Genomic DNA, 14649 nt, shown 5'->3' with positions numbered 1-14649 from the left:
TCTATTGTCTTGTGTAGTCTGGAAGATGAGTGGATGATGGGGTGGGTGCAGTTTTCTCTGTGGTGGGGTCGGGTGGGCTGTCCCGGGCTCTGTGGGGCCACTGCTGAACTGCGGTCCGGATGCCCCCTTGCCCTGGTGGGTTGCAGAGTATGGGGGGTGCCTACTGGGGTCAACGGGGGAGCTGGCCCCAGGAAGGGGCCACTTGCCCCTCCCTTCCTTCCCTCCCCATCTCCAGCAGCCTCCCTCTTCCCGCTCCACCACAATCACCCACACATGCAGGGCCTTGGGGTGCAGGTGTGCCACCAGGGTGCAGGGGAGGCATCTCCCCCCCCCCTGTCCCCTTCTGGCTGCCTGTGCCTCAATTTTATCCCACAACTTAGACATTCACATTACTCACACTCTCATAACACATACGTATAGGACCTTAGGGGTGGGCACGTTATACAGCGTCCAGAGGATGGTCTGTGTATTCAAGATCCAGAAGACCATCAAGGTGTACAACCTCACCCCTGGCGCCGTTGCCCACCTCTCAATTTTAAATACACGTATACATTCAGGGCTATCAATGCACAACTATAGTTTCATTCATTGTGCAAATGTACTGTTTATAAGCACCACTGAAGGAAGAATGAAATGAACAGAATCAACCTTCTGGGATTTACTTACCTGGATTAGTATAGAGAATGTCAGAATGTGCTTCACTGTAACTTTGTGGATCTAGAGAAAGCAAATGATAGGGTGCCAAGACAGGAAGGGATAGCAACAATGCTGTCTTGAGATCTCTTCCCAGGTGCCTCACAGCCCAATCTTAGGCAGTGCTGCTAGTGTCAATCATTATACAAATGTACTATTTATAAGGTTAGGAAAAACTGCAGTTAGCTGTGCATTAAGTGCTCTCTTGGATAAAAAAAATATTTCTCCCACTGAAAATGCAACTTCCATATGAACAGAATCAACTTTTTAGTAATTTCCTGTGTGACTGAGCATGGATGAAGAGATTGCAAGTTGATTGCACACAGTCACAATGATTTTGGTCTTGCCCAAACATCCTCAACCATTGTTTTCCTTAGTGTACTACCCAAGTTTTTGGGCCCACACCCTCATGAAGTCTGACAGTTTGTTTAGAAACATGCATAAAAAGCCTGCTGGAAGTCATTTTGTGGGACTCTGGCAGTGTATTTCTGTTCCTCCTTATACACAAAGGAAGAGATATTGGTCCTGAAGCTGAGTTTATGCTCTAGTGTAGCTCTGTTTTACTGTGAACCTGAGCTGCACCTGTTATCAAATATACCTACATCTACTGAAACAATTTTTCAGTCTACAAGTGGCCAGATTTTTGACCTGCCCGGAGGACCAGGGAATTCGCCATGTTATTCAAAGTTTAGGAATATACTCGGCATTCTAGGTGGGCAGGGTTAGAAATCTAATAGGCCCCTGTAGGCTCAAAGATATTAACAGCAGAGCGGTTCTTTGTTCTTGAGTCACAATCCAATATATTATAGCCCATGTCATGCGCACTTGTTATAAGACAATTAACAAGACAAGTATACTGTTGCAGCAAAAACTCAAAGTTTTGAACCTCCTCAAATTTTAAGGTTAGGGAAAAATCGTCAAAAGCTCAAAAATGGAAAGTGGACACCTAATTTTACATAACCATGCACATAAATCATGTGTGTGTACTAAATTTCTTCCTAAATCAGTACTGTAAAATACAAAGTACTTAATCTGATGCACAATTTATTTTGAAACAGTTTTCAAATAGTTTCAAAAATTATTTACAATATGCTACTTACTACAGTAGTTAACAAAAAACTAAAAATTGTATAAAACACCACAAACATACCTATTTCTTAATGTTCTAACAACATTTTATAGCAATTAATCAAACCGTCTCAGAAAAACTGAAACCCACACATCTGCTTCATTAAAGTGGTAAACAGAGGAAAATACAGACTGACAATAGCAGTCTTGACTCCAGATTAAAGCAAATCTCTTACTCTTTTCTTGACCAGTATGGCAGAGCACTGCAGAGGGACACCCATCATCTTGTGTGGATTCCATGTCACTGAACATGCTCTGAAAATGAAACAAAAAACAAACACAAAAGAAAACAAAAATATGTGGCACATAGTTGTGGTAGATATAAAACTCACAATTTTTAGTATTATACTGCAATGTGTATGGTTCATATTAGTCGTTTTTATTTTTCCTCTCCGTCATGTCTGTTCCCATGTACTATGCAGCAGGTGGAGGTGTGCATTCTTGATCAGGACTTAGTGGCCCAACCAACCTGAGGTGTATTCCAAGCAGGTTAAACTAACAACTGGTTTTCTGTTCCAGAAAAATGGTTAACTTAACCAGTAAATGAGGTAACGTAAAGCAGTTTCAGTGAATCTACCCAGGTACCAGTAAGTCAGGACCAGAACTACCCGAACGTAGCAGACTCCATAATGGATCAGCAAACTGGGTCTGTGTCTGGGTCCACTTGCACAACAGGACAGGTCTAAAACCGATTCTGGATGAGGCTAAGCTGACTCTAATTCAACTCTGTCATTTCATTCCATCATCCAATCCAGATCTGTTCTGGATCCATTTAGAATGGCTTATTTGTCCCATACCCATGGTATGTGAGCTCCACTGATGATGGCTTTCTTTGTGTATTCGCACATGTGCTCTGCATGGACAAACTCAGTGAACTAATTCAATGAGTTGACTGAGTTCTGATCAGGTCTTCTGGAACAGAAAACTCAGAGTTGCCGATCTATGAGTTAATCAACTTAGAGTTTGTGTTGCAAATGTCTCTTGGAATAGGCCTCTACTCAAGGTTGTTGTTACTGTAATTTGATGTTGTTTTTGTTTGTTTGTTGTTGTTTTTTCTTCTGAGATCTTTTCCCCACAGCTGCAACTGCCCAAAAATAATTGACTAGTTCTCTTCAATTACAAACTGTGTGTAAACCATCTTGGTGCCAAAACCATCTTGGTACTCGTGAGACTTAACCAGAGGTGTGCGCATCAGAGCAGATGCCACTGGATAAAACAGAAAAATATGTAGGAATTTTTCTTGGCCTGGTCTTTTTATAGCATATACCTCCCTTGAAAATATGCTACTGTAGATCAAAAACTGAAGAAAACAATGAATCAACATATGGACATTACCTGTGCAAAGATCAATGCTGCTGCGGTGAAGCAATCTGGTATTGAATAGCAAAAATTAGGCTTTCTTGTCAGAGGTCATTTTTTGGGGAAAAAAGAAAACAAGTGGCCAAAAATACTATACACAACGGTAGACTGGTGTGTAATAAGCAAACAAAAAAGGCAGAATAGTGGGTCGACCTTACAATAGAGAGAGAAAATAAAGATTTTTTGTAAACTGGTATCGAAGTACACTTCCTGCACAGAGATTCTGACGTTTCTATGGATACCACACATGTCTATATTTAAATAACAGATTTGGCGGTACAGCCAATTAAACCAGATGTTCTCCCTTTCACCCCCGGCCCCGGGAGGCATTGGAAAAGATGTGTTTGCTTGTGGATACATGTGAAAAACATATGAAGAAGATCTTGCAATAGGATGTAAATTGTCACAAGCTTGTTGAATCTGCTAATATTTTTTTTTTTCATTTTGAAGTTTGACATTAGATACACAACATTACCTTTACCAGTAAATTTCTTTTCTCAGTTTGTGCAATGCACACACACTGAGTTTACCTTCAATTAAATTTTGGGAGGGCCTCAAAGAGAGGCTCAGTGATAAACACAGAAGGCTTTTCCATCTGGCAGGACATTTAATAAAGGAGGGGTTTCATTGTGTGTTAGATAATAAAAAAAATGATGCACTTCAAACTTTCTGTACTAACACGATGCAATATAACATAAATGCTTCCTGTGGTCAAGCTGGATGGTGGGTATGTTATTTTCTTTTCAGTTCAACTAATCATTATGTTCAGTGTCATTTGAAACCTTGCTTTGCTTTATTGTTGAGCTGGCTCTCAAATTGCTTGTTGGCTCTTAATAGTGCTGTTCCAGTGGAAATATGCTGTGTGAACTGACTGGGAATATTTGGATAGTTACCGTTCAATGCCCTCCAATTTCATTCTGTGTCTGTCTGACATCAGCAGGCCTCCACCCCAAGCTGCCTGGAGGGACAGAATCAAAGAACACAGGCACTTTAGATAGACCATCTATGTTTCTACAAATGTGTTTCTAGAATTTATTACACACCCCTTAAAAATTGACTATTTAGATTTGGGAGCAGGAAGAGTAAATTACTGGACTGTGGACTACCAAATATTAGGTCCTTGTTAGTAAATGATCAACATATTGATTCAGTCTTCCTTACAAAATTGGTTATGGCAAGATGAATATGAGTCAAATGTGACTCTAAGTCGCATTTGGATGCTTTATCAGATAAATGTTGTTGTGAATTGGGGCTATGTAAATAAAATTTAATTAAATTGCCTCAAAAAGTACTTTAAATGTTATAAGTAGCAGTAATTTGAAAACTTGCACAACATCAAATTTATTTGCATGATGCTAGTGGTGTGCACACAACACTCGGCAATTTTAGATTTCAGATTCTCTTTTCTCAAACACACAAAACGGCAAATAAAACTGGTGCATGAAAGACTCAACTCAAATGTAATAATATACAATTATGCACAAAGAGAGACTGGTTTGAGTGTATATTGTATTACTCCTGAAGAAGGTGCATAAATTATTTACATAGTCCAACCATGATACTGAAGACAAAAAGCAAGTATGCGCACTGTAATCCATTTGATTTTAGGAAAACATTTTGGTCTAGGTCAAAGGTTACACTGTAAATAATGTCCTCTGTGTGAAAGCAGGGAGAGGTGTAGAGAGCACTTACATCAACGTGCATCCAGAGTGTGTGTGTGTGGCAGATGTCTGCAATGGCATTGAGGGGATCAAAGGCTCCATACACAGTAGTTCCTGCTGTGGCGTTCACATAGAAAGGAACCAAACCCTAGAGAGAGGCAGGGATTTGTACTGACAAGGATTGTTTTTACTGATGTATTTTTTAAAAAACCTTTCATTCATACCTTTTCTTTAGCTGTGGCAATGGAAGTCTCAAGTGCTGCAGGAATAATTTTCCCTCTTAAACAAAAAGTGTATACATGTTCAGTAAATAGAAATGTGCTATTCCCTTTCATTAATCTATAACACATGAAAATCAAATCTATTTATGCCAAATATATGCAATATATTGTAATATAGTGGATCAGAATCAGAGGAAATTATGTAATATAATGTATGACACACATCACTATAAAAATATTTTTATTGTCTTTTGTTTTTTAATATCTATGAAACATATCAAATATCTTCTCCTATTGGAACAATTTTAGCAAAACATATAAATGAATACAGACAAACTGGGACAGGTGAGCAAACATGTTTGATTGGGCCGTGTTAATGTCAGGTGTGGTTAGCATGCACCTTACTCACCTTTCATCACATTTCACCACAACCACATTCTCAGTGCCTATGCCCAGCACAGCTGCAGATTTCTTTATTGAATAATGACTCTGAATAGAAGGAGAGACAGCCTTTCATCTGTATTTGTCTCACTTCAATATCAAGAAAAAGACTTAACCCTTTGATTCAACTGAAAGAAGTGCTCATAGTGATTCCATTAAGGCATTTGCAGGTGCTCGTTTATATTTATTATTCTGTAATTGTGTTTCACTCGTGCTGCACACAAGCCATTTTAGGATATTGCACTGACAAAAACAGCCAACCATAAACAGCACAGTGCAAAGGTTTTGAGCCAGTGCCACCCTTCTTTTTCATTGGCCTAGTTATGTATTTTCACTTTGCTTCCAAAGAACCAAACTTTCCTGAAATTCTTATAAGAGCTCATCTTGAGCAGCTCAGCTTTCTGAGAGTCTTTCAACGTTTTAGTTAGTGCATCACACTACTTGATGCTGGCATATGTACCATTCAAGCCCAAACAGGGCACCTAGTTCAGCAGATGAACCAAGAAGCCACCTTCTTGACAGCCAGTCTGCATGTTTAACATAACAATAATCTCAAATGATAACAGCATATCTGGAAACACACAATGGGAAGACTATCAGTGATGAGCAGGCTTCCCAATAACCCTGATCTTATTTTTGAAGCAGTTTGGGATCATCTTGACAGAGAACAGAACAAAAGATGGAGAACATTAAAAGTAGACCTTTGAATGGATTTCTGAAGACTACTTAAAGACATCTGAAGAATGCCTTCCTGTTCAGGCTGTGCTGAAGAATAAAGGTACTCATACAAAATAGTGATATTCTTTTTTAGTTTTTAGAATTGTAGAAACTCTAGTTTTTCTTATATCATTTTACATATATATTTCCCTTTATGTTTGCACATGCTTCACTGAACCTATTTACAACTTTCCTAGCAAAATACAAAGAAATGGTGGGTGGGGGGGTGGCTTGAAACTTGAATTGTAATTGGACTGAAGAACTGTAACTTCTTTTGAAGGTCTTATTAAACGCAAAAATGAACATCAGACATGTTAGACCAGAAACAATGCAAGAAGTCAAAATAATGCCACTTTCACGTGGAGCTGCAGGGCTTACGCCCATAGATTGAAAGAGTGTGCGAGTTATGATTACATGTTCTGACGTGAACATGGCCAGCCGAGGCAGAGCTCCCATCCCTCTGGTCTTCACCTCTGGGTAGAAGTGATACCTGGCCAAGAGGATGCTGTACAGATTGGATATCGTGCCTCCTATAGAAAATAGAATGCAAGTAGAAAGTTAGTCCATTGTATACCTTTCTTTAACTACTGATACTCTAAACTCAGTTTACTCAATCTAAATTCAAAGTCAAATCAATTTTGTACTGATTTGTAAAGAGTGTAAATCATGGTGTGCATGCATTTTGACAAAATCCATGGCAGTAAAAATTCCCCTTAGTGCATAAAATGACCATAATATATAAAAAAAATAGCTTTATCATTCATAGAGGTCAAAGGTTCAGGTTTTTTCTTTAATTAGTCAGTTATCCATACAGGGAGTGCAGAATTATTAGGCAAGTTGTATTTTTGAGGAATAATTTTATTATTGAACAACAACCATGTTCTCAATGAACCCAAAAAACTCATTAATATCAAAGCTGAATGTTTTTGGAAGTAGTTTTTAGTTTGTTTTTAGTTTTAGCTATTTTAGGGGGATATCTGTGTGTGCAGGTGACTATTACTGTGCATAATTATTAGGCAACTTAACAAAAAACAAATATATACCCATTTCAATTATTTATTTTTACCAGTGAAACCAATATAACATCTCCACATTCACAAATATACATTTCTGACATTCAAAAACAAAACAAAAACAAATCAGCGACCAATATAGCCACCTTTCTTTGCAAGGACACTCAAAAGCCTGCCATCCATGGATTCTGTCAGTGTTTTGATCTGTTCACCATCAACATTGCGTGCAGCAGCAACCACAGCCTCCCAGACACTGTTCAGAGAGGTGTACTGTTTTCCCTCCTTGTAAATCTCACATTTGATGATGGACCACAGGTTCTCAATGGGGTTCAGATCAGGTGAACAAGGAGGCCATGTCATTAGTTTTTCTTCTTTTATACCCTTTCTTGCCAGCCACGCTGTGGAGTACTTGGACGCGTGTGATGGAGCATTGTCCTGCATGAAAATCATGTTTTTCTTGAAGGATGCAGACTTCTTCCTGTACCACTGCTTGAAGAAGGTGTCTTCCAGAAACTGGCAGTAGGACTGGGAGTTGAGCTTGACTCCATCCTCAACCCAAAAAGGCCCCACAAGCTCATCTTTGATGATACCAGCCCAAACCAGTACTCCACCTCCACCTTGCTGGCGTCTGAGTCGGACTGGAGCTCTCCGCCCTTTACCAATCCAGCCACGGGCCCATCCATCTGGCCCATCAAGACTCACTCTCATTTCATCAGTCCATAAAACCTTAGAAAAACCAGTCTTGAGATATTTCTTGGCCCAGTCTTGACGTTTCAGCTTGTGTGTCTTGTTCAGTGGTGGTCGTCTTTCAGCCTTTCTTACCTTGGCCATGTCTCTGAGTATTGCACACCTTGTGCTTTTGGGCACTCCAGTGATGTTGCAGCTCTGAAATATGGCCAAACTGGTGGCAAGTGGCATCTTGGCAGCTGCACGCTTGACTTTTCTCAGTTCATGGGCAGTTATTTTGCGCCTTGGTTTTTCCACACGCTTCTTGCGACCCTGTTGACTATTTTGAATGAAACGCTTGATTGTTCGATGATCACGCTTCAGAAGCTTTGCAATTTTGAGACTGCTGCATCCCTCTGCAAGATATCTCACTATTTTTGACTTTTCTGAGCCTGTCAAGTCCTTCTTTTGACCCATTTTGCCAAAGGAAAGGACGTTGCCTAATAATTATGCACACCTGATATAGGGTGTTGATGTCATTAGACCACACCCCTTCTCATTACAGAAATGCACATCACCTAATATGCTTAATTGGTAGTAGGCTTTCGAGCCTATACAGCTTGGAGTAAGACAACATGCATGAAGAGGATGATGTGGACAAAATACTCATTTGCCTAATAATTCTGCACTCCCTGTATCTAAATGTGTTTATTTTTAACTTCTTGAAGCAGATTTTTGTCATATCTTTTTTTTTACCTGGACAGAAGAGTCCGTCACCCTCATCATCAGCCCACCCCACAATGCTTCGCATTTTTTTCAGCAGAGCCTCCTCAATGAGGAGGAAAACAGGCGAAACTTCATATGTGAACCTGGTAAAGAAATGTACATTCTAGAATTACATAGAAATGTAATTCTATTACAAATAAAGCCTGTAAAACAAGCAGCATCTCCCAGCCAGTTTTAACCAGTTAGATAGCTGCACATTCTCATATAAAACTCTGTGAACTCCGCTAACTGGTTTACAGCCTGTGGTTTTCTGAACAAAAGAGATTCATGCACATGATAATATTTAATCATTCTATGTCTGCTTTAATAAATAATAATTGAAGAAAGAAGTGTTTTACTGGTGATTCCTCAAGGTGGATACACGAATACAACAGCACCCTGACTGCCATTAGGTATCAGAAAGAAATCCTTGGATTGTCAGAGCTTACGCTGGTGCAGTGGGTCCTGGGTTCCTCATGGTGCACAACAACGCCTCATATGCCTTCTGCGGCAAGAGTATGCATTTTCAAAGTGTTCATCCATTTTTTTGGGCTATACATACATTGGTATGTAAGTTTACACCAGGGGTCGGCAATCCTAGGCACGCATGCCACAGTTGGCACGCGAAGGGTTAACTGATGGCACGACCATAGCTGGACTGGCCATCGGGCATACCAGGCATTTGCTCGGTGGCCCGGTGACTTTTTTTTTCTTTGTAACGGTATAAACAATGAAAGGTGGTGGATTGGCCAGATGCTGGTCAGTGTGTAAAAATAACTCAGTTGTTTGGTGGTGGCTATGGCGGTGCTTCCTCAGATTCAGTAACATTAGCAAGTGGTGGAGGCCAGCAGGTGGATGAGGGAAGGGGAGGCAGGAGGAGGAGGAGACCCGAGGCGGCCGCCGGTCCGAGTGTCAGGTGAACTGAACTTCAGGTAAGAAGTTATGACCTGCAGTCTATCTGGGTCAGATATAAACCAAGTTTAGGTGGAGTTTATTTTCGTTATTCTGACTTTTTACAGTCAGTTACAATAACTCGTACTGCATACTAGCTAGCATGACGGAGTTTCTATACAGCTGGGTGGGTGCTATGATGTTACTGATAGTGAACTTTATTTTATTCATAAGGTTAGTTAGTACATTTTCCAACCATCCCATAGAAAGACGGAATCGTCCCGCATTGAGAGAAAATATTACGCGTTTCACGTTGAGCTGAGAAGGAACAGTTTGTCCCGAACTTCAGTTAGAATGAAAAAAGACACAAAGCTGGAGTTATTCTGTCATTACGCTGCACAGCTGCCTCTTCTTCTCTCATTCTCTCCCCTCCCTCTCCTGTTGCTACTTCAATCATGAAACTGATCAATGATCAGCTGATCGGCTTTTCTCTCTTGTTTATTTATCGCCCACTTTGTGCCAGAAAGAGGAAACCAGCAGATGTCGCGCTAAACAACAGCAGCACGTTTAAGCTTGATCAGCTGTTGTTAGAATGTATTTAATATTAATTTCTAGTATCAGCTGATGTTTGCTGGAGCCACAGCTGTAAAGCTGCTGGTCATGATGTCGGTTTGGATATGTGGTGAGAGGGAAACATGAAGATGAAACCAGGAGAATCATCACAGCTAAACAGGTGATGGAGAAACTGGTTTACCTTTTAGGTGACATGAATGAGTTGAAGGGAAGTTATGAACTGTTTCTGAGAAATAACACCAGGATCCTTTTTTTTATGTAGCTGACAGCTGGTAACTGTGCAGGGGCGGATCTAGCAAAGTTTTGCCAGGGGTCCATGTAGGGAATTAAAAGGGAAAGGGGGGCACAAGGAAATACTTTCTTATTCTCATTTAAAATGTCTAGCTTTTATTAAATAATTATCTGAAGCTTACAACCAAAGTTTTTATCTGACGTAAAATGTATAGAAATCATACATATAACATTGAAGCAGCTGGAATTCACAGCTGTGCGTGTTCATGGAGCTGCATTTTCACCTGCTGGACATCACTACCTGACAAGTTTAACTGTCTTCAGAAGATTGCAGAGGCCTTATTGACAGTATTTGGCTCTACATGTCTGTGTGAGCAGATTTTCTCTCACATGAAGAATGTCCTCAGGTAGCCGTCTGAATGCTGGACACTCGGAGACCTGTGTCTCTGAGTGGGAGACCAGAGATCACATTAACATGTGATCTCTGTATTAACAAACATGCCATATTGGCCCAGTTTATTTTTCTTATTATTGTTGTGAGGAGACCATAAAGAGCATTTATATTTTCTGTTGTACAGTTCATTTGCTGTTATGGAGTTCTTGTTATGAATAAAAAGTGGGGGGTTTTTTTGTTTCAAAATAGCTGATAACTATTCGCTGATAGCTGCCAACATCTGCGAACAAATATAATTCTATAAAGTTTTTCTATATAGTTTGTAACTGTTAATATAGAGCGTTATAAAATTTATTGCTAATGCAATCATATGGCACACTGACTTCTGAGGAAATTCTAAATGGCACTCGTCATCAGAAAGGTTGCCTACGCCTGGTTTACACACACTCATCGGCATCGGTGTAATGGTAATTTAAATTATTTCTTTAAACAGTTCTTTTTCCTGGTTGAAATGATATGGTACTATGAGGTCTTTAAGATAAGAAGGGTCTTTATTATTCAAGAGCAGGAGGACCTTGCAGTTGCAGCAAGATTTCAATCCATTACAGCTTAGTGTGTCACCAATAGTGTTCTTGGTGAGTGTGGTTCCAGCTGCCTTCAGATCATTAACAAGCAAAGGTCAAAGGTAATTTTATATTTCCTCCATTTCCACCTTCTCACCAAGCTTTTCACTGATGGTCTTATAACAAATTCCAGCCTTGTGCAGGTTTATAAGCTTGTCACTGATGTTCCTTCACAATTTTGTAGAATTGCCCAGGTTGGAATGGAACAAACTGATTTTATAGACAGCTTTCTACATTTAACAAGTTCCAAATCCAAATCCAATTTATTTATATAGCACATTTAAAAACTTTAAAAAGTTTTCCCAAAGCGTTGTACAAGAACAAAGCAATAGATAAACCCACTCACACTAAAACACTCGTACAACACACATTAGTTCTATCCGGTCGTTAAGTGATGACGTGACGAATCCTACTTCCGGGCCTAGTAGTCTGCGTTTAATATGGCTTTTGTGTTGTTAACATGTTTAATGTTTTGTATTTTCATCTATTTAATCTCAAAAAGCTCCTAAAACAGTCAGTGATCACTGTTGACCTCCCTCGGCTTTTATTACCGCTAATCATTTATTTAAGCTCAGTTTTTAAACCCTTACGCTGTAACTACAGCCCAGCCCATGCAGCAGTATATGAATGACTAACCTCGTATTGTGGATGGATTATCTCAGTTGTTCTCCTGGCTGAAGTTTGGTCCTTTTACAGCATCCTGCCATGCGATTACATTTGTTCCTGACCACCGAGAACACTCACGTTAACTTTTATCCAGTGGAAAAAAGTTAGCTTGTTTATATTATGCTAACATAGCTGTGTTGCTAGCGGTCACGTAGCACATCATTAGCTACAACTAGCCAAACTTCAGTAACCCTACAAACGTCACTGCTGTTTAGTTTTCTGTCTTCATTTATGTTGGAAGTGATAACAGAGCTGTACGTTTTAATTTGTTTCCAAAACCCCGCAGTCAGGACATGCTATATTGTATTTAGATGGAAGCTAGCGAGCTAACTTCCTGCTAACTTCTAACTCCGTTAAATGTCATAAATTCCGTTTTCATGGATGCCTGGATGTTAAACTCAATTGTTACACCTGGTAGAGCAGGTGTAACATTTCATCATTGTTTTATTAAAGATGAAAGACTTTAGACAGTTTGTCAACTCTCAGTAATGCCATAGTGATCGTTTGATATATGGACCTGCAGCGGAGTTTAGGCCCCGACACGGCTAGTGACGTCAGACTTAACGACCGGATAGAAAATCTGTCCATTAGGCAGCCAAGAAGCCTAAAGGATTTTCTGAGATGTATTCTACTGTGCTTCCCAACAAGGGTTTCTCCACCAAGTACTAAGTCATGTTTTGATTGGAGATCAAATACTTATTTCCCTCAATATTTTTTCTCAATGACATGCAAATCAATGTATAACTTTTGTGTAATGTGACTTTTTTGAGATCTTACATGTTCGTGTTGGCTGTTGAGGTCAACCACTCGCCAGCCACACCAATCACATCCAAACCTGAAGAGAGCTGATTGAAAAAACGTGGATGACCTGAAAAACATAAGTAAAGAAGAATTAGTGTATATATAGTTTTATAGTGTGGGTTTTTTCTGTTTGGGGTTTATATATGTGTTTTTATGCTTATGAGTGCATGTGTGTGTGTGTTATAAAATAATACATAATACTTTACTACTAAGGTTTGACATTTCTTGTGTGCATTTATACATCTCCAATAAAATAAAGACAACAAAGAATGTGATTAAAGATGTACAGTAACAGAAATGTCCTTCATTATTCCCTGTAACAGGGAAGCCTTGTTCCACCAGCAGTTCCGATTAAAAGGGTTTTTTCCTTCCCACTGTCACCAAAGGACCTGCTCAGAGGGGTCACATGATTGTTGAGGTTTTCCCTGTATTCTTTTAGGCTCTTCACCTTACAGTATAACGCACCTTGAGGCAAGTGTTGTTGTGATTTGGGGCTATATAAATAAAACTGAATGAAACTGAATTTATTTGATGTCTGACTATTGTCTAAAGAATATTTAATCAATTTCTTTCTAACAACCCACATTCTGTTAACCAATACTTTTTATACCTATAGTGGTGCTCTTAAGGCATCAGATTGTTTGTTTGGAAACACTGGCATAAAAAGAGTAACTTTGGTGCATGCATCATTTTACAGTATTTCGGCAGCTGTGCTTGGGTGTGCGCGTGCGTGCATGTGTGCTTGAGTGCATTGGGTTTGGAGTGGCTGACTTGCCAGCATCCCACGAAGGCGCCTCTGACTTTTAAATGTTTGGCTCTTGGTGAATGGGTTGGGTAAAGTAAATTCAGTTTCCCGATGAATAATGCAGTGGCAATTTTTTAGACAGCATAGATAAAATGCATAAGGTTGATTAGAGTGGTGTAGTGGTGTCCTCGGGATTCCCATATGCTTGTTTGCCATTCACCTAGGGACCATTTTTGATCCAAGGGTTACAGACACAATTTTCTTTTACTGGACCTTCTCCACTCATGTCTCCTTGCAAGTCTCTTCAGTTAAAACATATCATCTCCATTAGAAGAAAAATTGAACCTGGATTTCAAATTTAGGATTGACGACTTTGTTGTTGATGACCGTGCCCCCCTGGCTCGTTACCCCCATCTGGTCAGAATTTCAGTGCAGTGGGAATATATTTTCTTAGAAAACTTGTGACATGCTCAATAATTACTTTATCTGCTGTATACGAAAAACACGGGAGAACTTGGACCAGGAACGCTTCGCTAATAAAGAGAGTTTCAATCAAGCAAAAACATTTTCAGTCTAGTCTAGTGAGATCTTAAAAACTCAATGTCACTATCATACACAGGACTGCGGATAACGGTGCTGATTGGAAGAGGAAATCTCATGGTGAAATTTTCCTTAGCCATAGAAGCAGCTTCAGTGGTGAATATTATTTTCCAAGTATTTTATTACTCCTTCTGTTTACACTGATAAAGTGATGGCAGCTGAGATATTAAAGGTAAGGGCAGTGTTGGAAAATATGAAAGGTTTTTTTATAAATGTTTTTTTTTACCTTGTGGTTAATTTATAATGCTGCTATGCCACAAACTACTCCATAAGACACTGAAAAACAAATTGTTCCTTGCATTTTCCACAAATGACAGAGAACAAGGTCAGAAAGTACAAGTAATATATTTTCCAACACACTTCCCACCATCGAATGTTTTAGAAAAGGTTCTTTGTACTAATCAGTGGGGAAAGCAAATATTTGCAGCCAAGGTTCATTAGGAAAATGTAGACTGCATAAA

The 14649-nt window shown here is 39.5% G+C and overlaps 1 protein-coding gene across 3 annotated transcripts in view; it reads right to left on the bottom strand.

The window, feature by feature from the left end:
• Nucleotides 1-14649, bottom strand: part of gad3 (glutamate decarboxylase 3) — a 39861-nt gene that overhangs the window by 10909 nt on the left and 14303 nt on the right. For all 3 annotated transcript variants that reach the window (XR_005696582.1, XM_040036973.1, XM_040036972.1), the window contains 8 exons: nucleotides 12820-12910; nucleotides 8656-8768; nucleotides 6635-6750; nucleotides 5472-5551; nucleotides 5066-5120; nucleotides 4873-4989; nucleotides 4074-4138; nucleotides 1998-2076 (listed from right to left, as the gene is read on the bottom strand). Coding sequence is in view for 2 of the 3 variants with exons in the window: in XM_040036973.1 (XP_039892907.1) it covers nucleotides 1998-2076; nucleotides 4074-4138; nucleotides 4873-4989; nucleotides 5066-5120; nucleotides 5472-5551; nucleotides 6635-6750; nucleotides 8656-8768; nucleotides 12820-12910 (716 nt within the window). In the remaining variant the exon portion in view is untranslated. The remainder of the gene's footprint in view (nucleotides 1-1997; nucleotides 2077-4073; nucleotides 4139-4872; nucleotides 4990-5065; nucleotides 5121-5471; nucleotides 5552-6634; nucleotides 6751-8655; nucleotides 8769-12819; nucleotides 12911-14649) is intronic.

The sequence above is a fragment of the Simochromis diagramma genome, unplaced genomic scaffold (genome assembly GCF_900408965.1).
Source record: "Simochromis diagramma unplaced genomic scaffold, fSimDia1.1 OVJJ01000630.1, whole genome shotgun sequence".
Taxonomy (NCBI): domain Eukaryota; kingdom Metazoa; phylum Chordata; class Actinopteri; order Cichliformes; family Cichlidae; genus Simochromis; species Simochromis diagramma.
This window is presented reverse-complemented; position numbering and strand designations above follow the sequence as displayed.